This window comes from Cydia strobilella, chromosome Z, assembly GCF_947568885.1.
Source record: "Cydia strobilella chromosome Z, ilCydStro3.1, whole genome shotgun sequence".
NCBI lineage: Eukaryota > Metazoa > Arthropoda > Insecta > Lepidoptera > Tortricidae > Cydia > Cydia strobilella.
In genome coordinates, this window is record NC_086068.1 from 12892801 (window position 1) to 12917244 (window position 24444).

General features: G+C 35.8%; 1 protein-coding gene across 1 annotated transcript; it reads left to right on the plus strand.

Moving 5' to 3' along the window:
- The first annotated feature begins 2685 nt into the window (after positions 1–2685).
- Positions 2686–8113, plus strand: LOC134753826 (secernin-3). Its single transcript, XM_063689769.1, has 7 exons — positions 2686–2837; positions 2920–3126; positions 3272–3468; positions 4191–4494; positions 4755–4946; positions 7471–7605; positions 7797–8113. Exons 2-7 carry the CDS (start codon positions 2956–2958, stop codon positions 8025–8027), a joined length of 1230 nt encoding a protein of 409 aa, XP_063545839.1. The 5' UTR covers positions 2686–2837; positions 2920–2955; the 3' UTR covers positions 8028–8113.
- Positions 8114–24444: the final 16331 nt, after the last annotated feature.

Consider the following 24444-nt stretch of genomic DNA (forward strand, 5'->3'; position numbering starts at 1 on the left):
GTGGCTGCCATTCCTCAACCCACCAACGGAGCGGCAGCTGACGTTCACGAGGTGTCATCATACATAGCCGTTAACCGCTATACAAGTTTTCGTCCGGGAGGCAATGACTGACGAAATTTGCGCCTGGCTCGCGGTCTACCATGTTATAATTTTATAAATATCTATGTTCAGTTATCACTATTTTACAAAAAATATTACTAAAGTCATTGTATTGACTATCCGCGATTGGCCTGTAATTGACAGTTTGTCGAGACGGCCAATCACAGACAAGTTGGACGACTATGACGTTTTTCCGTTACAAGGTTGAACCGGGCATTCGTTTTCTCGGCAGTCGCAAGTGACGGTATTGCAATATCTCCTGTGAATTGAAATTGTGAAGGTGTAATATAAAATAAACAGTGTTTGTCAAGTCTGTTGTGTCTTTTCACGCCCAATCTCATAATCTGAGTGTTGAACCAATCTATTGGTTCACATATCAGAAGTGGGATCGAAAACAAAGACCCGCAAATTGGTTGGCCGCAAGTTTTGTACATATAAGTGAAAAAAAAACGTAAGTATTTTTCCTATCATAAATCATTTATCAACTTAGTTAAGTATCAACAATTTAACAGTACGTAGTTCCAGTATTTTACACGATTATTTATATTATGTCGTGTATTTTTTTTTACGTCCGTTACTAAAGGAACAAATCAAATTGATTGTTTTTTTTTTTATCATTTGTTTGTTTTTGTACCCTACTTATACATGAGTTATTAATCGAATCAGATTTCATATACCAAAGAAAAGTAACCAAGCACTCCAGTGCCCACGGTATGAGCATATAATTATATCTATTTTAACGAAAAAAAATGAAATACCTATCTCGCGACATGCTAAGTTTAGTACCGACATTTATTAGAATATTAATCTTTGTCTGTCGCGGATGAGAAAGTGAATGCTTTCGGCTTGTTATTGTATTGCCATGATTTTGGAAATCATGATTATTGAGGGCTCATTAGGAAAGTTGGCGTTAGGTATAAAGAAGGTGACTTGGTCAGGGTGATGAGAACACCCGTAGGGATTGAGGGTCAGTCGAAGAAGCTCGAACCTAAATGTAGGGGGCCGTATAGGATTAAAAAGGTTCTTCCTAATGACAGGTTCGTAGTTGAGGATATGCCACTCACAAGAACAAGTAAAAGGTATGAGGCTGTAGTTGCCATTGACAAAATCTTTCCATGGGCTTGTTTTAAAGAACCCGTATCAACCGAGTCCGAAAGTGATAATGCATCTGATCATGAATGAATGTAACTTACTTGCACTATTGATGTAAGAAAATGATGATTATGAGATTAATAAGTAAGGTATTAATGTAAATGATACCTAACCATGATAAATGATGATGGTGATGTAATTAAAGGCCAATAGTCGATGTAAGCGCTAGGGTGTCAGGTAACGGATGCCCTGCCTGTTGGCGATGTACTTCGATTAATAAAGCAATGTATTAATTGAAGTAAATGACTAATCTCCAATAGATGATGAAAGCGCAGTGTGTCAGGTAACAGATGCACTGCCTGTTGGCGATTGGTGGTACCAATTTGGTATATAGCATAATGGCAGTATAGTTATTGGTAAATGTAATGTGCCAATAGGTATACTGGCAAAAAGTATATAAGTTTGGGTTTGTCAGGTAACCGACGCCCATATAAGAAACGATGTAATATTTTGTTGATCAAGATTATGTATCGATAAAATTATTTAAGTCCAAGCATATTTCGAATTGCTCATATACAGTGTGCTTAAAAGTAGTTATTTAATTTAGCAAATGGAACTGTCGTTTAAATTAAATACTTTATACAATTTTGGATTTGTATAATGAATTGAATGTAATGTACTATTTATCATTAGAAGCAACGAGGGACTCGTTGAGAAGCGGATGGCCGAGTTGTTATAATTTTATAAATATCTATGTTCAGTTATCACTATTTTACAAAAAATATTACTAAAGTCATTGTATTGACTATCCGCGATTGGCCTGTAATTGACAGTTTGTCGAGACGGCCAATCACAGACAAGTTGGACGACTATGACGTTTTTCCGTTACAAGGTTGAACCGGGCATTCGTTTTCTCGGCAGTCGCAAGTGACGGTATTGCAATATCTCCTGTGAATTGAAATTGTGAAGGTGTAATATAAAATAAACAGTGTTTGTCAAGTCTGTTGTGTCTTTTCACGCCCAATCTCATAATCTGAGTGTTGAACCAATCTATTGGTTCACAACCATGGGCCCGTTTATCAGAAGCTACAGCTTGTAATACAAGTGAAAGTCCCTTTCTAACAAAAGCTGTCAAAAAGAGACTTCCACTTGTATTACAAGGTACAAGCTTTTGATAAACGGACCCATGTCTGTTTTGCCCATGAAGTTATGTTTTGCCAGTTTATATTATCTGTGGGCTTGTAACCTACGTGCCCTTAGAGGATATAACCAAACGGAGACGTCTGTTATTTTCTGTCCAAAACTGTTTGCCGATTTTTGCGGGGGAGGGGAACCTCAAATGTATACGAAACCACGTACGTAACGTAAAACTAGCCATGTCAAATAAACGTCAGTCCATAAATTGTGTATGACCATTGGCCGCCTATTTTCGACAGAGGGGAACGCCTGTCATTATCTACTCCGTTTGGTTATATCCTCTAACTTAACGTCCCTCTGCCTCCCATTCAAGGTCATATGAAACTTCTTGACTGTGGACACAAGGACCCATAAATAAACAAACACTGTATAAACTGCAGATTCAAGAACGTCCTGTGACGGACGAGGAACAGACGAGGCTGACGAGACGTATTTAGAGACGCAATAAGGTACTTGCATTGCATGGCAGCTATCAGTATCTTTATTAAAATCAATAAGTTGAAAATCAATAATGTTCTGTAAACATTGCAGTGCAGTGTGGCCACAAAAGCGCATCTTATCGAAGAAATGATTGTAAACATTAATATGCCGCCTCCTCAATCATGTGACACCTTTGTTGTGCTCCCGCCTCATACAAGTGATAATCAAGTGATATTTGGCAAAAATTCTGACCGACCTCGTCATGAGGTGCAGGAAGTCGTGCACTTCGCAGGAGGAATCAGACAGGGACCTCTAAAGGTAACAAAACAATATCGTAACTGAAACGTGAATTTGAGATGGTTAGGTATTTTTTTGTGGTATCCGAATTTTATTGACTGCATGATGCATTTCAATTTATTGATGTAGTTTAAACACTAAATAGTATTGTGGATTATGTTATCAGTGCACATACATAAAAATTGAGGAGAGTCGTAAGCCACTGAATGCCGTCATACTGAGTAAGCCAGGGTGGATGTGGGGAGCGGAGATGGGAGCCAACAACAAGAATGTGGTCATCGGCAATGAAGCGGTGTGGACTAAAAATGACAAGGGCCTTGGAAATGCTCAGGAAAAACGCTTGCTGGGCATGGATCTTGTTCGGTAACTTGACTTGCTTCCAAGTAGGGATCTTTTTTTTTCTTCATATTTTTTGTCTTTTGTTATCTACCTGACATAGTGTTAATTGTTTGCTTAAAGTAAATCACATAATAAATAAAGGAATTATTTCATCCCACTGTGGCACCACAGCTTGTCAATAATATTATTATTAAATAAATATATCCCAATGAAAAAATATAAAATGTTGTCAGTTTACTCTTCTTAGCGCCTAGCCTTTCAAAGTAGCATACACCAGAGAATTTGGGATGGGTACCGCCGTGGCCGGGTGGTCTAGTGGTCAGGATGTTAGCCTGGTAGGAAGGCGCGGGTTTGATTCCCGCCTCGGCCACCGGTGGACTTGGTGGTCACTTTTTCTTTAATGTATGATTTCTATTTCAGTTTATAATTATAAGTAGGCCTTAAATAACTTCTTGCCTAATATGCCATTAATCATTTACACAGTACAGTACATATGGGGGCTATTTTACCGCACTAGTGCGATAATTAATTAGCACACTACGCAACTATGTTGAAAATTTTAAGGGCCACATGTACTGTAAAACGTTGTATGATACATGTGCGAATAGGTAATTAGAAACTTGTGTTGATTTGAAACAGTCCTTTTGGTCGTGTTTTAATTTATCACCACTTATTTCGAATTTCCTATTTTTCGCATTTGTATCGTAATGTAGGTACTATTTCATTAATATTATTTCATATTGCAGCTTGGGCTTAGAACGAGGTAATACCGCAGAAGAGGCAATAGACGTTATAACATCTCTTCTTGAAAAGTATGGACAAGGTGGTCCCTGCAGTGAACATGATGACAATCTCTTTTACCATAACTCATTCCTTATTGCGGACTCCACTGGAGCATGGGTACTTGAGACAAGCGGCAACCTGTGGGCTGCAGAGAAAGTGTTGTCTTACAGGAACATCTCTAATGGGCTAACTATTACTACAAACATTGACAAAATGTCTGATGGATTAAAAGAGAAAGCAATGGAGCTAGGACTTTGGGATGGACAGGTTACTTTATAAGCAACATTAAATAAATTATGTCTTAATTTTATGGCTAAGGTCCATGTAAATCAATGTCACAAATGCCTTAATTAAATATGAAGTAAGTAGAAGTGCACCTCTACTTAGCAATTTACACACTTACTCCGCAACATACAGACATTACAGACAAGCAGTGACAGATTAAGCGATGTATGCAAGTACATCATGCATATCAAAGTACACCAGTGGTAAGCCTTTTTCTGCTATAATTATTTCCTCTATTTTAGGGCGAGTTTAACTTCATGAAAATTTTTTCATCTGGCGGAGATCTCCACCGCCAACTCGATGGGGAAGCACTTCTCAGAAATGGTTGTAAGGATTCTCAATTCACCATAAATGACATGTTTTATGTGTTGCGACACAAGAAAAGCCGTATATGCAGAGGATGCGATGATGGTTTTCCCACCCAAGGAAGTCAGGTAAACTGGAATTGCTAGTCTGTTTCCACTGATAAATTAAGTAAGGATTGAACTACAATTCATGTCAGGTACTCGTGCCAAGGTACCAATATGTCATAACAAACTTTACTGGAATTACTGGTGGTGTTTCACTTTAGATTCTAATAAATTCAATGATATCACAGAAAACTTAGTCAAGTAGTGAAAAATATTTACGCTTTTGTTTTGACAGTTCAGATAGATGGCGCGAAGTTCAGCGTTATACACGTAGCCCTCGTAGGCCACCAAACGAAGGAAATACAGGGGAAATAATTCGTGTATAAGCAAATTTTGGCATAGTTGTATAGGCCAGGAAATGAATACTCAAAAAAAGTTATAGGGGGAAATGCTTGAAATACAATTTTTGACTTTGTAGCTTTTTGTTTGGATTTGGACTAGTTAGAAGGATAACATTTTAAAAGTCCCCGGCCGTAACCCTGGTGCCGGAGAGGAGAGGGGGGTTTGAAGGTTCCATTTTTCGGTTTTTCGAATTTATTTCGGAAACTGCGTCTGCTGAGCGACATGACTACTACTAGGGCCGGGGACTTTTGATATGTTCACCTCCTAACTAGTCCAAACAAAGTAACGGTGGCCCGTAGCAAAAAATGGTCTACTACATAAAATCTTCTATAAAAAAGATTCAGTACACTTTCGCTAGGATCAATATTTCAAAATATATAGTGGGAAAGTTACTTATACCTAGTCGGCTCATAAGTTCTGTCATATACATAGTATCAAATAAAATCAAAAGTTTAAGTTTATTCCGTATAATTTGTACAGCGTTTGAAAGCTTATAAACTAGAGAATCTAAATGTATAACATTTATTCAAAATGACCGCCATAATTATCTACACAGGCTTGAAGTCTTCGTGGCCAGTCGTCAATGGATTCACGCACCACTTTCATGTCGATATTGGCCACTGCCGTAGCAAGAGATTTTTTCAGCGAGTCTAGATTTGCATGAGGTTTTGAGCACACCTTTTCCTCTAAATACTGCCATATTTTATAGTCTAAAGGATTAAGATCTGGGCTAGAGGAGGGCCAATCTTCATGCCGTATAAAGTCGATTTTATTGGAGGCGAGCCAGGCTTGTGTAGACTTTGCCTTATGGGCTGGAGCAGAGTCCTGCTGGAAAACCCAATGCTGGTTTAGAAACATCGTATGGGATAGTGGTTTCACAATATTAGTCAACACCGTGTCTTGGTACACTTTGGCACTAGTTTTTACTCCTTTCTCACAAAAATGCATACTAGTGACGCCCGCATAAGAAACTCCCAGCCAAACCATCACAGATGAAGGGTGATGACCTCTTTGAATACGGGGAATGCTATTAGACGCTTCTTTACTATTGCGAGCGTACACTCTATCATTTTGTTTATTACAGTTTTCTTCTATGTCAAAAATTTTCTCGTCCGAAAACAGTATACAACGGTGCTTATTTTTAGCGTACTTCTTCAATAAAGCTTTAGATCTTTTAAGCCTTAAAGCTTTAAGCCGACCATTGAGAAGATGGCCAGTTTTTCGTTTATAAGCACGAAGTCTCAGGTCTTGATTAAGCACTCTTTTCACCGTGTTTTTGCTCAAACCCATCTGGAGGGCCATAACTTTTTGTTTCCTAGCGGGATTTCTGGCAATGCGTGCCCTAATTGCTTGTACAACCGCTGGAGTCCTAGCTGTACGCGGACGACCGCTTCTTTTCTTGTCATTTAAACTAGAGACCTCACTGTATCTTTCTATGGTACGATACACAAATCTTAGAGAGAATTTTAAATTTTCAAGTAGCTTAAAAATTTTAGTCGGCGAGTGACCACAACGATATAGTGCAATTATTGCGGTACGGCTATCTTTAAGCGTCCACTCCATGTTGAAGAAAACAGAAAATTGCAAAATTATACTACTCAAATATTTAATAAAGATTCGAAATTCAAATGCAGAACGGTTTTTGTTTTAGGAGTTCCAAATTTAAATTTTAAAGGCCAGTGACAGAACTTATGAGCCGACTAGGTAATTTGTTCTAAGGTCGTTTTTTTTTTAGTTTTTGTTAAATAACTCGTACGGTAGCCCACAGCAAAAAATAATTTCCTACAAAATATACAGGGTGGCTAAAAAATAAGTGCATTCCCGTTGCCAGGGAGGTTTTGGGATTATACTGAGCAACTTTTACTATGGGACCAACCACGAAATCGCAAAAAAAAAATTCTCTCCCATAGAAAATAGACCAGCCAAATTGTATGAAACAGCCAAACAAATTTTCGCGATTTCGGGGTTGGTCCCATAGTAAAAGTTGCTCAGTATAAAACTTCCCTAGCAACCGGAATGCACTTATTTTTTAGCCACCGTGTATATACAGGTTGTCCCAAAAATAGCACTGTCAAACTGACAGTGGAGGTAGGACACCCTAAGAGGAGGCCAAATCAAAAATATTTAATAAAATAATTAGATTTTTTCCCAAAGTTGCGTACGTCTCGTTTCTCGAATTCCACATGTCTTACCTACTTTTTTTTAGGTATCTATTTTAACGGATAACGGAAGAAGTGTCCATTGGTTCACGGCTACACCAGACCCTAGCGTTTCTCTTTTCAAACCTTTTGTCTTCACTCCGAATTGCGAATCTTCGTGCTACACAGAGAGTCTCCAGGAAGTAAGTAAAAGTTTAAAGATAGACCATTTTTGGTGCACAATGTAAGGGGCATATTTTAAGATTTGGCGCACCTCAAAATTCTAACTCCGATACTATTAACTGATATTAACAATTGCGTATAGTTTTCTATTAAATAAATCATTTGGTTTGTTAATTATTGGCCATTGATTAAACAAAAGGTTCGTTTTCAGCCTAAACATGAGAGTCGTCTATACAAGCTACATGCAGATCATATAATTCGAGGTACCAAAAGCCAAGAACTGATCAGACAGTTACAAATACTGGAAGCTGAGAGTATCCAGAGAGTGGAATCAACCCTTCGGCACTATGATGCTGGAGAAAATTTAAACATAGACAATCTGATGGAAGACTACGTTATGAAGGAAGTTAAACTTTACATCGTTGACGCCGAAAACGAATAGATTGTAAGAATAAACACAGAGGTAAAAACTATTTAAAGGGCCATACGAAAAAATAAGCCAAAGATTTTAGAAATGTTTCAAAGTAACATAGTTACAATTAGAGTTTTGAATGATTCACGGTTAGTTTCACTAGACTTATAATGACCGGGATATAGACCGTGATTACCTTTTGTATTATTTGTGAGCTCCCGATATTTCGACGCAGTTGCATGCATCATGTTCACGGGTGACTAATACAAAAGGTAATCACGGTTTATATCCCGGTCAATATAAGTCTAGTGAAACATAGTTTCAAATTGTTATGGTTTATGTTTTCTTTTGTTGAATGAGAATAAATTTTATTATATTTGAATTATATAAGATCTACATACATCACGTATCACCTTCATATCGTAATCACACTCTTTTTGAATGATCTCGATGTCAATAGTGTGTAGCGGATGCGATATAACATAGTAAATAGTAGATATAACAGAAGCATATAAGATAACTTGTAATGATTTGAATATTTCGATAAAGCTTGTTGCGTGAACACAATTCCGGTTTAATTTTGATCAAGTCTCCACTACTTTTCGTCGTCCCCAGTGCCATTGGCAGAAAGTAATTTGCCTCCATTTCATACTAGACTATGAGTAGGTCTTCAACAATCCTACCTCGAAATATAGCAAGATACGACATATATTTGCATCTTAAAAATGTATGCTCTTCAGTAAGTAAGTATGTGCTGGCCTTAGCGAAATCTGGAACATTCGGAATGCAGATTACTCATCGGGTAGCAAAAAGTTACGTCTATGCGTGTGTGATTGCCCGAGCTACAAATCTAGTTAAACTTGCAGCATTCGGAATGCAAACAACTGCCTAAATATATTTAAAAAATACCTCATAGGATGAGCTTTATAACATTGACTTACAAATATTACCGTAAAATGGTCCTACTTTGCTCCCCGGTGGGTGCCTAACTACGCTCCAATTAAAAAAAAAGGACAGCGTTTAATATATTCAAACATTATATTTATATACTTACTCAGATAAACGAAATTGTATATATATTTTGAATTGCTACGTTTATCCTAAAATAATGTCTCTTATGAGGCGGGGCCCTTGAGTTTGGTGCACAATGGGGTAACTTTGCGCCCCTAAGTAAACTAACAGTTTATATATCTATCTATCATAGGTAGCAGCAAAACTATCCCAAACAATGGGTATCTTTTGCTCCTTATTCATAGCTTCTGATATATAAAACATTTCATAAAGGTGATTTACCGATAAAAATATGTTAAATAAGATGTTCTTCTTAATATCAATTAGTCTGAAGTGTGTAAATGTAACGTCATAATCTTCAATAGGTACCTATATAAAAACAGAATCAACTTAACCGTGATACCTATCTCCACTTCTCATTTGTGTTTGACAGACAATTTTTACCCATTTAACTTTTTCATTAGTTGAACACACAAATATTTAAAAAAAAACTATTTAAAACACGCCGCACAATAGGGACCGTGCGCGTTGGAAGGCCTGCCATCTTGTGGCATGAATCGGAAACTTAAACTTTACATTGACATTTCGCGCCAAACCAAGTGCTGCCCTCTAGAGCTCACGTGCGTTTTCTTGTGTATTGTAGGTTCTACCATCTTGTGGGCCTTGTGGCCTACGTTGGAAGCGTAAACTAGACATTTTTACTTCGCGCCAATAAACAGGGGGCTGCCCCCTACAGTTCATGTTCATGCACGCTCCCTATAGTATGATTCTATACAGGGTGACCTTAGCCATTGGACAAACCCTGAAATCCCACGTAGGGTTACTTCTCAGGAATGCTCTAACGTTAATATTTTTTTAATTGGAACAAAAGATAAAAAAAAAAACAAACAAAAATTAATTCCAATGATCGACAACAAAAAGAAACACACTGTATTAATCATTGGCAGTGTTTTTGACAACTTGTTCGAAAATGTGCGGCAATGATGACATTTGTCAAAAGTCAGAATCTTATTAATGTCATAAATAAAAAAAGATAATCAATAAGGTCGAAGAAGGTTTCATACTGTTTATTACCTCAGGAGCTATTAACACATACAGGCTGCTCCAAAGTAAAAAATCGTAATTTGTTAATTTCTTCGTAACCGCTACACCGGTTGTTATAATACTTGGTATACTGATTCTAAATACCCTAATGTATATGTACATTTCGGCTTTTTCCAATGGCTAAGGACATCCTGTATGATATGTACTTACACTTACAGAGACGATATGGTAGAAACATAAATGTATAAAAACACTGCCAATCACAGACTAGAGGTAAATGAAGAGGATAATTCGAATAAATTGACTTCATTAAAATAATGTATACTTCAAAGAGTGAAGGTTCTTTAATTTCATGTACTTATACAACTTAGTCTGAAGTATCACATGAATTCGTAAGATTAGGGAAAGATAAATATTTAAGCTACCTAATGCAAATAGTATTACAAATAAACGGCTAAGTTGTACACTTAAACGTAGCACATTGTTTGAGATTTAATAAATGCCATACTATTATTATTCATATTAAGTTAATTTTGTATTCATATCTTGCGACGCATAAACCAACTAACAACACTATTATGAGGTACCCCAGGGCCGGATTTAGGGTAGAGCGGTGGAGCGGCTGCTCTAGGCGCCGGATGGCAAGGGGCGCGCGCACAAATGCCAAATGAGAAAAAAAATATTTTAAAAGACGGTGTGACGCGGGCCCAAAATACGGTTCGTTTTGCTTTTGGGTAAAAAGCTTCAACAAAGGGCGCCAAAACCCGATTTCGATTTCAAGGACTCGGGCCGGCACTGAGGTACCCCATAAGTTGCAGCTTAAATATAGCCTTGTATAAAAAAGTAGCTTGATAAAGTGTCTTAAACAAAGATACATAGGTCATGTAGAGGAACAAAATCCTCCCTCTAGTTCCTCTTGAATGAATCCTTACGGCACTAATAGTCAAAACGGTATTTTAGTTAAGTCACTTGATCATGCATGCCTGTGCCTAATATAAACTTCCCAGTACTGTCGAAACCCAGGAAATGATATGTTTGTCCTGCAATGCTTTCGTACGTCTGGAGTCATGAGACGTTGCATTAAATTTTTATAATTGTACCTATCGAGTGTCGCGCTTGAAAGTACACAAAATGACTATCTCTACTGTTTCATTATAGTATTTAATTATTAAGAATAATGAGATCCTTATTATTTATAAAAACCAGTGGCCAGTTCATTGGTGAAATCAAGGCCTATCCACCGACTAAGCGAGGCAACTGCTATACCTGCGATGGGAATCTACAGAGTATAGAATGTTTTGCGCCGCGTAGCTGGTCAACAGGTCATACAGTTCGCAGCAGTAAGTATGTTCATTCGGACTTAGAACAAATGGAATTAGTTTAACTGTGCCACCGCACTTTTGCACATATTAATAGACAGCGCTCAAGTCTGAACCAAGCTTTAGTAAAATAAGACATCCGATCAGACGTAAGACATGGACTTGCAGGAAGTTATAGTATAGTGCCTTGAGCGCAGTTTGTTAATACGCGTCTTATTATTAACCTATTACTGTGGCTCGGACAGAAGTTCCTACCGACATCTTACACCCGGCGAACAAAGCTTCCGAATAAAAACACCAACACATATCGCAATATACATATATTTCCTTTTTACCATACTTTTGAAAGATCGGCTTGTACGCACAAATTGATAAATTTATTTCAGGATGCGACACGGTGTACAGACGCATTAATTCGAGCTGCGTAAACTATGAATAATGATCTAATGAAACAGACTAGAATGCTGGTAGTAAGTTCCGTAAGCCACTAGTACACCACTCACTACATTATTTCATTAAATAAATATTTAAAACTACTTATTCCATATGGTGATGATGTCATATCAGCAACGTTTATTTATAAACTACATAATTAAATGTTATTCATGAAATATGTCATACTATCAAACAACAGAGAGTAGCAACATGCTTTATAACATATTACCTACTCGTCTATAAATTAACGGAAATATCTAAGGATTAGATTAAACAAGGGCACCGTTTCATGAAAAATACATACAGTGGAATCCATTTATTATGACTCCGCTTATACTGAACGACCGCTTATAATAATGAAAATAAAAATAAAAAATAAAAAGCCTTATTTCTTGAACTTTTTTAAATTTTTTCATATTTGTTTAAGCGTTCTATATATAATATTATTCAAGAACCCCGTTTTCACAGGTGAAGGCCTCCTCCAAAGCCTTCCATGTATCTCGGTCCTTTGCCACTTGTATCCAATTTGGCCCGGTAATTTTGGTGATATCATCTTGCCATCTCATAGTAGGTCTTCCTATCCCTCTTTTTCCTAGAGGTCCTTTCCACGACGTCACCCTTGCTGTCCAGCGCCTGTCTTGAGTACGTGCTACATGGCCCTCCCACCTCCATTTAAGTTTTTTGGCATAGCTGAGAGCATCTATGCTCTTTGTGTGTTGTCTTATTTTTGTATGGTTGATTCTTTGTATTTTCTTGATGTTTAGCATACTACGCTCCATTCCGCGTTGACAAGTCCTTATTTTTTAATCTCCATGTCTGACTTCCGGATGTCAGACAGGGTAATAAGCATGTATTCATGACTTTAGTCTTCACGCTGACGGGCATGTTACTCTTAAATACTTCTTTTACTTGCCAGTATTTGTTCCAGGTCTTTTGTGCTCTCCTTTCAATTTCTAACTCGTTGTTCGCTTTATCAAAACTTATCTGTTTTCCTAAGTATATGTATTGTTTTGTATAAGTCAATGGTTCGTTTCCTACCGTTATGGTTCGCACCATGCCATTTGTTTTTTTCCAACCATAGTTTTTGATGCACGCTGGCCATATGTAGCGAGGTAATCATATATTGTAGTTGTGAGCTTGTCTCTGCGAATATTACCAAGTCGTCTGCAAAACGAAGGTGATTTAGGTAGTTGCCGTTTACATATATTCCTTTGTTCTTCCAATCTAGCTGTCTAAAAATAGTTTCCAGGATCGCTATGAACAGTTTTCGGGACAGAGGGTCTCCCTGCCTTACTCCCCTTTTGATAGGGAAGCTTGGACCCATGGTTTCCAGCTTCACTTTACCGGTACTGTTCCTATATAGATTTTTGATAACTTGGATGTATTGTTGCTCTACTCCTTGACTTTCTAGAGTCTACCATATCCATTTGTGTGATACTGTATCGAAAGCCTCCTGGTAGTCAATGTAGGCAATGTAGAGACATCTTTGTTTTTCTTAAAAATTTTAAATTAGTTGTTCTAAGCTGTGGATATGGTCGACCGTTGAGAAGCCTTTTCTGAAGCCTGCTTGTTCAACTGGTTAATTGTTTTCTAAAGCGGCACTTATTCTTCGATTGATGATTCATGAAAAGAGTTTATAAACCGCTGGTAATAAACTTATTGGCCTGTAATTTGATATGTTTTTAGGATCTCCTTTCTTGTAAATTAGGATTATATTTGATTCTGTCCATTGAGATGGTATAGCAGCGGTTTCAATTATGCGATTAAATAAAGTTGATAGCGGTAGAGCTAAAATATTGCTTGCTGTCTTGAGAGCTTCATTGTTGATTTGATCTACACCTGGACTCCTCGTCACTTTTTAGGCTTTTAATTGCGTTGATTACCTCAAGTTCAGTGATGTCTTCTGCTTTTTTCTTATTATGTGGTGTTGATACACTATCAGTTTGGTTCCTGTCAGTTTTTTCGCTGTATAAGTCCCTGTAAAATGCTGTTGCCACTTCTATAATGTCGGTTCGTTTGTGTGATGCCTTTCCCGAAGAATGGAGTTCCCCAATCCATGTTTTGTTCTGTGTTAGTTCTCTGTAGGCTTTTTTAGTACTTCCCGCCTGTATTATGTGCGTCATAATGGTCTTCTTTCTGTACTCTGCATAATCTTTTTTTATGTGCTTGCTAATTAATTTGTACAGGGCACATAGTTCATTTTTTTCCCTACGAGTCTTATTTTTGGTTTTTTGCAGTGTTCTTCTTCTGTCCATAAGTTTTACTGTGCGTTTTGATAATACCTCGTGTTCATTTTGACTTTTATTGACTGTGTGAGCTTCTCTAAGGCTTTGATTAATAACACCGATTAGCATATTATACTGTTTTTGGACACATTTTGTTTCCTGTCTGTTTGGCAGATATGCTGATAGTAGTTTTCTATATTGGGTTGTTTCTTTTTCGTTTTTTAGTGTTATAATTGGATTATTTGCAAAGCTGGATCTGCATTTCTTAGTGTTAGGAAGTGATACACTAGCTCTAACAGGTCGGTGATCTGAAGGAAAGTCCACATTTAGTATTTCTATATTTTGAAATAACTCTGGGCGATTAGATAAAATATAGTCTATCTCATTATAATGCTGGCCATTTGGTGACCGCCAATTCCATCTCCGGGTTGATTTTTTCTTAAAAAAGGTGTTTAGTATATGTAATTTATTTTGAACAGCAAAATTAAGCAATTTTTGGCCTCTCGCATTTCTGTCGCCATATCCGTACTGTTTTATTGACAGGTATTCATTTTGCTGGGGTTGACCTATTTTTGCATTGAAATCTCCCATTATAATGTAGTCCCTGTGTGCTTTTTCTATAGCTTGAATGACAGTATTGTAAAAGAAAGCGATTTCTTCTTCTCTTGCCGCTTCTGTAGGAGCATACACTTGTATAATCGATGTTGTATTTTTCAATGTTGAGGTTTAAAAGGGCAACACGCTCTGTTATTGCCGTGAAGCTTTCAATGTACTGTTTATAAGATTTTTTTTATCAGAAAGCCAACTCCATACTTTCCCGGTGTTTGGCCTGTGTAGCAGAGTAAGAAATCCTTGTACTCTTGGATTTCTGTTCCCATGCGTCTCATTTCTGCTATTCCAATTATATCGTATTTTATTGACTTAAATGCTTCTTTTAATTCTATTAGACGCTCGTGGGATGAGAGTGTCCGGACGTTGTAGGTTTCACATAAAGTACTTGTTTTTGGTTTGCCATCTGGCTGCTTTTGTCTACTGTTCTTGATTCGTTTATATTTTGTGTATTCATGTGGCAGCATGAATTGCTTCGCTCTGGAGGGTTGTAGTCTACTACCCCCGCGGTGACCGGCCGTGTTGGGGGAGGATTTGTAATGTTTTTTTCTAAATTTGGTTTTGAATCTTGTACTGGTTACGACCGCTTACTATGACTACTGTGCGAAGTTTAGTTTTCATATACAATTTTTTGTAACAAAGTCGGATAAGATGACTTCGCTTATAGTGACAAATTGCTTATATGACCTATAAATCCTATTTTCATGAAATTATGTCCGGTTATACTGACACATTCGCTGGTCTTCGTGGCGGTCACCACGTTTTCCCTGCAAGGACTTTTGGTGCGTTCCTGGCTTGTAAGTTATTTTAGTTTTGATTCTCAGTGACAAGTTGATAATTGTTACAAGTTTAATAAAACTCATCTCTCACAAAGGAATTTGAGATTAATTTGGAAAACTTAACAAAAATAAGAAGTTGTTCAACTATGCTTTATATGGCATCCGCTTAGCATGGCGTGTTTGTCACTTCCCTTCGATTTTTATTAGTTTGTAATAGTATTAAATCAATCTTATTATGTACCACGGCTGCACGCTTGTACAAGAGTTGCACGATTCCTGAAACGGGGCCTTGGACGCTATGTACTTACAGGAGAGCTATGTACATAGTTAACTCAAATAACCTTACATGAATACATTTTTATCACACGACAAGGTCGTATAAAATATTGAGTTCAAAGTAAACTACTCAATTATTGGCACTTCAACACTTAACATTGACACTCCTCCTTAAGCAGTTAATATGTCTAGCCTGCAATGTTTTAAAGACAGAAGTGTTTGTGCCAATATAACTGGATGGCTTAACTGAGCTGTTTACTTATAATTAGTCATACTTAATGGCATAATTATTTGAATACATTATGCAAAATAACAGGATATTAAGTCTGTTATTATGTTTAAAAAAAAATATCATTACATATTTAAATTATATGCGAAAAATACAGTCGTCAAAATGCTAGGCAAAACTAATAACTAGTAAGTGTTACTTGTGGCCTTAATGATTCATTTTATAATTACAGATAATACTACGATTAGACAATCAAAAACAAATTCTTTAACTTAGTTACATCACTATCATTTTAAACTCCTAGGCACATAAAAATATTACATGTCGACCAATAACATCTCGCAAGATATAACTAAAAACATTTTATTTACGAGTATATACAAACACCTAAAATCACCAGAAATCTTACAGATTTGCAAAATTTACAAAAACATTGAATGAAATTCATTATAAATGGGGACGCCTCATTACATTGCATAATAAACCCCAATATACCTGATAAAACGACCGAATAACCACCGTAAAAAAATAATACAACATTCCACAAAGAAGACTAAAAACCAAAACTTAGCATAATACGAACGGACCATTAAAGTACTAGATTTTTTGGCCATAAACCCTAAGCAGTTAAACAAAAGGCACTGTTTGTTTTGAGCACCGCGGTGGCTACCTTATTTCTCATTAGTTAGAAGGAGCAAGCCCTTTTACAATTTTAGCGTGCTACTTATATGGTTCAAATTCATGTAACACTTGTAACACTAGCATTCGAAGATAACACGTTTGGGTAATGTAGTACGAATATCCGGAGGTAACATAAAGCTGTTACATAAGTTTGAACCATATGTTTAGAACGCTAAAATTGCCTTTTAAACGGGCTTGATCCTTCTTACTAATAAAAAATTAGGTAGGCACCGCGGTGCACAAAGTAACAATGCCTAACAGCTTAATATGGTTTGAGGCCAAATAATCATTTCAGATACTTCATACTATACTGCTTGCGGCAACTTTGCTTACGAGAAAGGATAAATTAAAATGTTAAACATTTACATACTGTGTACCTGGTTAATAGTCTCAATGATGGTTTTAATTTTTATTGTCAGTCATGAATGTAAAATATCCTTATTTTTACGAAAAATAATTGTTTACAAATGTCCTACGTACAACAGTAACTTTCCATCCCCAAAATATACAATAACAGATCACAATAATTGCCTATTCTATCATTGAAAGTGTGCGACAGTATAATGATGATACCTGGCTTTCACGTCGTGCGGGAGGCGCAAGGGTTGAAACATGCAAATAGGGCCAGGCTTTCACGTCGTGCCGGAGGCGCAAGGGTCGAAACATGCAAATACAAATAGGGCCAGTCTCCGCTTAAAAACTAATGCGATACGTTATATATGTCGGTCAGAAGCCGGAGAACGCGTTTCAGAATTGTGGCTTTTACATGTACATATTATGATACTTATTTGAATTATCATTATATTTTTAAGTGCTTCACTACATTGAACAATTGATAATCGAATGCTGAAAAGCAACATGTATGGTTAAAATGTAAAAATAATGTATTGAACCTCGGTCTCGGACGATTACCTACTTGTATTATATTTCGGGTGCCATCGATGTAGGTACAAACGAGCCACTTAGGTTATACAAGGGTTATACACTCTTTTTTAATTATACCTATATGTGTATCGTACTTTTTGTATTTCGATATAGTCAAATACCCTATGTATTTGACTATTAGTCAAATCAGTTTCTTTTTTCGAACTGTCAAAACGATTTAGCTACTATGGAATTTATATGAAAGACTAGTATGTGACGTCACAATCAAATTAGCTACTCTTTATAAAATAAAACTGAAAACGGATTATATCGCGCATATACTCTACTCTTTATAGTTTTATACGGGTTTTAAAATATAAATTGTGTAAAAATAACTGCTGTCTACGTTTTTCTATTAATCTTCTGGTGCTTTATTTCATGCATGGTGTAAAATAATTTATTTTAAATACAGTCAAATACCCTTACAGTACATTTGTCTGTCATTAAAACATATTGGTATTATTTAAAAATACTAATTTAAAGTGCCAGTGTTATTTATACGTTATAATTTCATAGAAGTTTGACGTTTAAAATAACACGGACTGCGTGTGCTGTCAAAATCTCTGCAGACTTTTTTTGGTTTGACTAATAATATTTTTTTGGCAGAATAAATTAATTCAAATTATTTACCAGTCATTATTAGGCCGCGTACACTTGTAAGTTTTACTTGCGTAAGTAAGTAGGCACACAAAGTTATTAGTTAGAATGCGATAGTGATAGGGTCATTGTGCTAGTTTCCGTCTATGCTCTGGTTTTCGTCCACTTGACGAATTAGGTAATAATATATTTCATTTTTAATCTGCTACTTGCGAAATATCATTTTTATGTAGATAGATATATTGTTTAGACATTAAGTATTGCAATAAGTCCAAATTTGTGCAGCAATGTGGGTTTGAATTCAAATTTTACCAAGTGGACGAAAACTAGCGCAATGGCCCTATTCATTTCTCATTTTGTATTTGTTTATTTTGTTGTGTCGTGAACTACAGCTGCGTTGCGTAAGTTGCGTTCCTTCTTACTTTAAGTATTACTTCCAAGTGAAAACCGGCTTTACTGCTTACAATTGACTCCGCTATTCTCTAGCATAAATCAGCAATAATAACAATAAGTATATCCGATTTGGACATGGAGATTGATATACCTATATACTTAACAATATTTTCTGTAAGCTTACTTTATTAATAAGTTGTGACCTCCACCTGAGTTGGAGTCAACTACCTATTATAACTAAGGTATTATCATAGTATAAACTGCAGGTTCCAGCATATAAATTCCATATTAAGATGTAGGATATCACGTATAAAAAATCGTAAGCTAATATGGAAAATACCTATTACTGAAGGTATTTGAATCGGTGAATGTGTTAAGAATATTTTAAGTATATTAATTTCGCATGGTCAGACCACACACAAATTATAAATGGATCTATTGGCCTGTTAGGAGCTTGTTTTAAGCAACTTCAATATTTCAAAAGGAGGGTCTCAATTCGGTTGTATGTTTTTGCCTCGTCTCTTCGGGTAAACTATACGATACGACTAGCAGAAATTGGACAACAACGTTGTATGACCTACACTTGCACGCGTTTCACTATCGTTGTCATTAGCAAAGCCCTACTCTCGGCCCGGCCATTAATAACTGAAGAGTTAATATTGTTGATGTTGATCTAACGTTAATCCGTGTATCCGCCTTTTAGCGAGGAACTATATAAACAAAACTATACATAGAAGATACGAGGAAACCGATATTTTTGTAGCATCAATTTTGATAGTGTTATAATTTTTATTCAAGTACGTATTGAAATAAACTAAACGAGGCCCTGCATTAAAATAATTTTAGTAATTATTTAAGATGGGAATAACAAACATACTAAGTAGGATATCATAGAAACGTAAAAGCGAGTAGTTTGTCTTCTGTTTACAATATGGCCATCAAATTGACGCATGTTAGATTGTGCCATATGCTGGCTTAAAACACTAAAAGGACCATCCCATAGAGAAGTATCGCGTGAGGAGTAGCGTAGTATGAATGCCGTTTACATGATACTCATAGAATAAAAGATACCGTAATACAGTTTGCTCATTGTCAGAGCACGTACATTTATAGTGCCGTTATAGGATAATACTGTGAAATAACTCGGCTTAGTAGGGTATACTTAAAGTCCGTATCGTTAATTATGGGTACAGATAAAACCTGGTCTAACTGTTTATATGTGTATTAATTTGTATTACTATGTTCTTAGGGTATGGCCTGAGTAAAGATGGGCGCCGGCAGGTAAAAACCGGGAAAATACCCGAAACTACCCAATCTACCCGATATTTACCCGTACCTACCCAAATTGTTGGGTAAGTATTTATAATTTGTTCGTACAATTGAAAAGATTCATTATATAAATTAGATATATCAATATTATTATCGTATAAATATGAAAATAACTTAAAATAAAGTATACAAATCACAATCACACAACATTTTTAGACACAATTAATATATTTTTTTCGATGAGTGCATTTTGTTCACTATTTTGTGGTTTAGGAATGTTAATTTAATAAAGCTATTTTATACCGTATTTCACATTACATTCCATTTCTTTGTTAATTAGTGTATAATTATTTTAGTTTTTTTTTTTACTTTCGTTAAAATAGTAATGTATACAATCGTGATATAATAGAGAGCTTTTCAGTCGAGTACAGTGTTTAGGCCACGAAGCTTGCTGAGTGGCCTAATGAAGGTACGAGATTGAAAAGCTCGATTATATCACTATTGTATACTTACAATACTTTTTCTACTATAAAACCTAAATAATTAAAGAAAATTAGATAAGTATCTCAGTAGTACCAAAGACATCAACGCGTGCATAATATATGGATAGGCATTACTCATGAAATAGTGTGCACGTTAGTGTCTTCTGTGTCTTAACGGTAGCGCTGCTGTCGGTATATCGCCAAATTTGATATGCTGTAACCGATTTGGATGAAATTTTGTGTGTTAATTTCAATGGGTTCCTGGATAGCAAAATCACAATTGGACCCGGTAGGTGGCGCTGCTATCGGTACATAGCCAAAGGCCATGCCAGGATAAGCTAAGTGAGTCTGCCCCCAGCGAGTTTTGGCTTGTATTTTTTTATTGATTTGTCTTTCTATTAGTATCGAATAGGTATACCAAATTTCAGCTCCCCAAACTTTATAGTAAAATAATAATAATAAAAAACGAAATATGATCTTTCTCTAATATTATTATTCTAGCCAGCCGATTTTGATGTGCATCACGTATATGGTGCATGTAGTAAGGACAATTACATGATATTAATTTTGTGACATATTGCCATACAAAAACTTAAAAAAAAAATTTTTTTTTATAGTAGGTTTATTATCACGCCAGTGACACCTCCAGATTTTTCAACAAAGTAGGCCTCTTTAATAAGCTATTAAATGAATATAATTACTTTATTTTATCTGTGGTAGAACAAAGTGTTTTTTTAAATTGAATACATCACTAAACTAATGCATACCCGCTCGTTAAAACTAATCGCTTACAAACTCTTTAGAGAATCGTGCACGTTCGTCATGAACACTGGCCACTGATAAAAATAAAAATAAAAAAATTCAAAATGTGAATATGTTTATTCTGTGCCGGTTATTCACATAGATAAACTTCTAATACTTATTGGATGACTATTAATTAACAAAATTAACAATGGATTACAAAAAAGCAGTCCAGTGCGTTTTCAGGAAAAGAGGCAATACACTATATAATTTAGCAATGGCATCTGTGCTTAAAGTTATAAACGAGAAATAAGACTTTTTTGGTAATAATACATTTAGGAGGTGTTACCTTATACGTGACGCACGTCAAAATCGGCTGGCTAGAAAAAAAAATATTGAAGAAAGATCATATTTCGTTTTTTTATTTATTATTTAACTGTAAAGTTTGGGGAGCTGAAATTTGGCATACTCGATACTAATAAAAAGACAAATCAATTAAAAATATCACAAGCCAAAACTCGCTGGGGGCAGACTCATTTAATTGATTTGAAGAATGCATCATCAAAGTCTAAATTCAATAGAAGCAAAGCAAGTTAAGCAAGTGTCAATACAAAAATCACACGTGGCACTTGTTTAGCAAACTGAGTATCAACATTAACACACAGTTACAGATAATTTTCACAGATGATGTATTTCTGTTGCCGCTATAACAACAACAAATACTAAAAAGTACGGACCCCTCGGTGGGCGAGTCCGACTCGCACTTGGCCGGTTTTTTTGTAGTATTTGTCCACAATCGTTATTGTCACCCGGGAGGATTGGGTAAAAATTTGTCCAAACCATATGCTCTACCTACGTCGAGCTCCCAGGACGAAATGTGTACCTTATTAAAGCACTAATTAAGCCCATGTGTAATTTTTAAATAAAAATATAGTACCAAAAAAAAACGGCTAAGTTGTACCCATAATTAACGATATGGTCTTTATCGTTAAACAAGATAAATTATTTTACTACAAACATGAATCGGAACATACCCACAGGAAAAAAGCGCTTATATTCTTTTTTTATATAAAAATAATGTTCTTAAGTGAAATGGCATGGTATTACTTAATTTCCTTGCAAACCTTATAGTAGGTAATAGGTAGTTGCAGAATATGGTTATTTTCACTTGTCATGATCATGACAGTATCCCAATATACACCTCAATGAAAACAGGCCTACACAACTCGGAAAAACACTCACGGCGCACCGTACATCTTAACAAGAATGAACGAGACAATACCAAGTTATTCGTTTCACGTTACACAAACGGGGACTCGAGAGGAACCTGAAAGATTTTAACCATGTATATATACTTTAGCCATAAAAAACAAAATATAAATAAAAACACTTAAAAAATCAAAATAGTATAGTGGCACATCACAAAAGTTTTTTAATAAGTCATCATAAAAATATACATGTATAATAAAAAGGCCCTACCTATGAAACCAGATTACACGAGATAATCTTTAAATATGGTTCCACCACTAAAATCATTCGGTTTCCTTTCGTGTAGACGTGTGCGCCGATAAAAAAATTATCGGCGGCGGCGTTTGCCCAGAAATCGGCGGCGGCGGCGTGTTTTCGGGCGTGAAATCGGCGTGACCTTGACTTTCAGGTTTTTTAAGAAAAATCATTAATTTGTTCTTTTTCTAGAAAAAAAATTTGTAATCCAGGTTGCTGGTCCGTGGACTACGTATAGTTTTGAATAGGCTGTAAGTAAAATAGGATTTGTAAATTAATATATGTATATACAGCAGCGGCAAATAATCTATCATATTTTTCAGATAAATTTGCATATATTTTTTAACAATTTCACAAAAACTACTCCAGCGATTTCGATGAAATTTAGAATATAAGGGCGTATGAAAACAACAATTCGATTAAGCTAGGGTTCATTTTGAAAATAATTAGTTGGCCCGAGTTATCGCGGTAACCCGGTACGTAATACATTGTAAAGTAATGATGCGATTTAAATTTTAAACCAGAGACTACCGAGGCAGAAAAATCGATAAACATTACGACGATACAATCATTGTTTACATGATAAATATAGTCTAATTTCATAAATTTTCGAGTATATAAATGCTTACAGAAAATAGCAGTACGATAGATTTACTTTAGGATGGGTAATAATTAGGTATAATACCTTGATTTCCCTAGTAACTGGCTTGCATTAAGGGGTGACCTTCGATTCGATCTACATAACTCTCCATTTTCTCATGATTTACATGGCTTATCGTATTAAAAATTACGGACTTTAACAAAATAGAACTCCAAATATCCTTGAAATTTGCTAGACATAGTGGACTGCTATGGCTTCCTTTTAACGATTTTCATGTCGTACAAGCACTAGGCTACTGAGACGTATCTTCTTTCTCGTTTTCTCATTGCTGAGGATCGCGACCACATGTAATTTGTCTCCATTTCGCGCGGTCATAAGCCGTGTGGACTGCACGGTGCAAACTGCAAATGCAAGCCAACCTCTTCATAGCGTTCGACCATCTCACACATGCTCCAACTCGAGCACGCTTGCCATTCATTCGGTCTAAATTCATGTGTTTCTCCACATCATGCGTTGGAAACCGCTTAACCGCTGTCCAAAGAATCTAAGGGCTCACCTACGTCCCGTGGCATGTCATGACAACATGTTGTGAAGAGCTGAGTGGCATTGGAGGGGTTTCTTATTCTAGCTGTCCAAGGTATAAGCAGCAGCGTTAACACCACATCTCAAAAGCAACCTTTGCCACTTCAGACTTTATCGTTTCGGCACCATAATGGAATATTGAAAAGACGTGAGCTCGTACCAAGCGCACTTTATTTTCACGTCTGCGACTAGAGATGTAAAAGCTATACCTATGTACTAACTTAATGTATAAGCTGATTTTGCAAGTATTGTTGTACATTTAAGATAATGAAGTATAAGGATTTCTAAATATTATAAATATGAATAGGTACTTGTCTACCTAAATGCGCTCTGAATAATTGTATAAGAAATAAAGTTAATGTACAAGGTAATATAAAATAAATTAATTGTATAATTACTTCAATAGGTTCTTGAATATTCTAAGTATATTGTAAATTTAATAATAGTAATGAATGTTAAAAGTTAATCGAAATTTGATAACAATATACTAAACTACCAAATGTAGAAGTTACATAATACATTTAAAATTAATAATAAATTAAGACAACTATTAAAATATTGTAACTAAATAAAATAGAATTTAAAATATTAAAAAACCTAGTTATAGTTAAATAGATTGTTTTAGTGAATTGTAAAATAATAAGCATGTATAATTTTGTAATGAAAATTGCATGTAATCAAATCATCTAAAAAATGCCCTCATGGATTTAGCATGTCATTTCTTTTGTTTTATTTTCTTTATGAAAA